This window comes from Dicentrarchus labrax, unplaced genomic scaffold (assembly GCF_905237075.1).
Source record: "Dicentrarchus labrax unplaced genomic scaffold, dlabrax2021, whole genome shotgun sequence".
NCBI lineage: Eukaryota > Metazoa > Chordata > Actinopteri > Moronidae > Dicentrarchus > Dicentrarchus labrax.
Window position 1 is genome coordinate 24,344,709 of NW_026136706.1, and position 2,845 is coordinate 24,347,553.

A 2,845-nucleotide genomic window follows, 5' to 3' on the forward strand; every position below is an offset into this window, starting at 1 on the left:
AGTTTGATGTATCGGGAGAAACCTTTACATGCTACTTGTGTATGGAACATTTATGTAAACACATATTAAAGCTTATAGTTCAAATATAGATAGAATAGATTTAATGTTATTTCTGTCCGTGTGAGTTTCCTTCAAGTGCTGTGGTTTCTCCCTACTATCCAGTAATATGCAAGTTTAGCATATTGCCGTCTCTGAATTGTGAATGTGAGTGTGAATGTTATCTGTCCATATGTCATTGGCACTGTAATGGGCTAATGTACTGACGTCACAGATTAGATTAAACAATCAATGCACTTTTTATCATACATATGTGGGAAGCCTTTTTTCTTTTCTCTTTTTTCTTTTTGAAACAGGATCTGTAACTCTCTTCCGTACTGACAGTCATATGCATGTAATATGTTAATGAACAACACAGACTCTTAAATTTGATCCATTTATTTTTTATTTTTACTAGTTTATTTTTTACAGCAGTAGATGATTGCAGAATCAAAATCAGTAATGGTTAACAAGCAAGGAAACTAAGTTGTTCCACAGTCAATTTCTTAAAATGGCACTGCATGAGACAATGTACTGTTCCCACTCCCACTCTTACTTAAGTGTGTTTGTGGGAGATGGACACAAGGGTGGTGGGGCCTAAGGTGCTTTGTAGACATGATTAATGAATTGATTTGTTTAGGAACTGTAGTTAATCAGTGAAAAACACAAACAAATTTTGGATTCAGGCAATGTAGCATTTCCAGTTTAATAGCTTTCTTTGCTTAAAAGTAATGAGAGGAATTCAATAAATTAGATATAATACTTTGAAAGGTACTTTGATTTCACTTTCAAAACACCCCACACACCTAACATTACACATATAAAGAATGGGATAAAGACTTTCCCTCCAGTTACCATTTCTTCCTATGTATATTTATTTTCAAAGCTTATAAAGTGCAGACATGCATTAACACTTAAAAGCTTGTCTTTGTTAATTTGGGAAAAGTAATTTTTACACTAACAAATTACCTGAATGCTACCTCTGCTAAAGATACACCATTCTCCCCACTATCTTTCCAGGACTGATACACAGTTAGAGCTACAGTAATAGACATAGAAAGATCTCCAGACACATTGATGAGCTGAGCCCTGTCCTCCACCAGAAAAGTAAAATAAGCAAGCAGATTCTGCACTGAAGTGCATGAGCCAATATTCTGCACTGAATTGCATGAATAACTCCTTAGTTTCTGAGCCTTTTGTAAAATACAGCTGCAACACCAAGGGCAATAAGGCAAGCAAAGGCAAGGACGCCAACAGCCACACCAAGTCCGACAGCAGAGTTGCCTTGTTTTTCGGCAACAAGAGACTGCTCCTTGGACTCGTTGTTCTCGGTTTTGGCGATGATCTCTGGAGAAGAGATGGTATAGGTCTGGGTTATGCCCTCTTCAGATGTGTCCAGGGTGCTCCTCCTCCGTCTCTTATTGCACTGCTTAAAGGCGCTGCAAGTGCTTTTCTCACACAGCCGGGTAATGCAGTGGAGGTAGTAGGTGGACACAGTCTCATTCTGCTGCTCAATGAAGCGAAAGGCCGGGAAGCGGAAGCGGGCACTCTGGCTGTCTCCATTCTCAATCATGGTGGTGAACTGATCCTTTGAACAGGGGACAAACAGGTTGAAGTAGCTGGAGTTTGAAGGCAGTGGGGAGATTGAGGCATAGCACCGGTCAAGCAGGACGTGGTACTGCCCTGTCAAGTTGGTGGCCTTGACCTCGACATACACACTGGTCCTCAGTTCAATCCCCAGCTGTGGAATGACCATTGGTCTGGTGTAGGTGTCGTCACTGAACAGCTCCATGCTTAAGGTGCTGATGAAACTCCCATTGTTGTCCTTGATTGCGATGGAGGAAGCAGACACATCGATCTGGGTGTTGTTGATCAGATATTCTAAGGGATAGGCGCAGGAGTAGTAGTACTTAAGCTCAGCGTTGTAAGTGATTGTGCCTGCTGTAGGATCGCTGGACCGAACAACACCGCTGATGTTGACCGACTGGATGTTGGAAAAGTCTGAGAATATACCTGTCCCGGTAGCACTGGTGGTCCTGAATATGCTTCCACAAGCGTGGGTCATATTTAGTGGGAAATTGAAGCGAGCAACAGGTGGAGACACAGAATCATCAAGGGTTGCTTTACAGACTGGGTCCAGCATATGGTTCAGGATCAGTAGAGTCTCATTGTAGCCAGTGTAGATGACAGGGCAGATCTGAATCGCGAGACCAATGGATGAAGTACCACACTCCACTGCGATGTCAGTGACTTGTGGTCGTCTTGCTTCTACTCCACACTCACTCAGCATTAGCTGATCACTTCTGGCTATCATGGAGAGTAAAAGTAAAATAATCATTGTTATTTTCAGCTTTGCCTTGGATTTGTTTGGATCTCTCTGCTTAAATTTTGACTCTGCTGCTGAAGGCTCGTAGATCTTCTCAGTTGGTTTGAAGTTTATGGGCTGTATTCAGGGGCCTTTATAGGTAAGTGTGTCTTCTGGGATTGGTCCAAAACAAGGTCAAGCACCTATTTAGTGAACAAGTGAAAAGTATTAAGAAGGAGAACTCCATCCTGGACCATATCCTAAGGGCAATAACTGAAACCTGAAGCATCTTCTTGTCTTGAAACACAGACAAGACAATGACAGGCAAAGACAATGGCCCTGTTCCTTTGTGTAGTGTGCTTTAAAATACTTCCATGACCCCTATAACTAATCCTTCATGAAGTAAGTGAACATAACACTGCATGAGGTACATTTAGGCGTAACCAATACAATGCTGCAAAGCAGCTTCAAAAATGACCAAGATGGGAACAGGCAGTGACCCAC

General features: G+C 41.9%; 1 protein-coding gene across 1 annotated transcript; it reads right to left on the minus strand.

The window, feature by feature from the left end:
* Positions 1-419: 419 nt before the first annotated feature.
* Positions 420-2,451, minus strand: LOC127365496 (zona pellucida-like domain-containing protein 1). Its single transcript, XM_051403636.1, has one exon. It carries the CDS (start codon positions 2,372-2,374, stop codon positions 1,217-1,219), a length of 1,158 nt encoding a protein of 385 aa, XP_051259596.1. The 5' UTR covers positions 2,375-2,451; the 3' UTR covers positions 420-1,216.
* Between the last annotated feature and the right edge of the window lie 394 nt (positions 2,452-2,845).

Excerpts from the sequence above, each read along its gene's own strand:
- LOC127365496 (XM_051403636.1), bottom strand. The coding sequence starts at position 2,374 with ATGATTATTTTACTTTTACTCTCCATGATAGCCAGAAGTGATCAGCTA.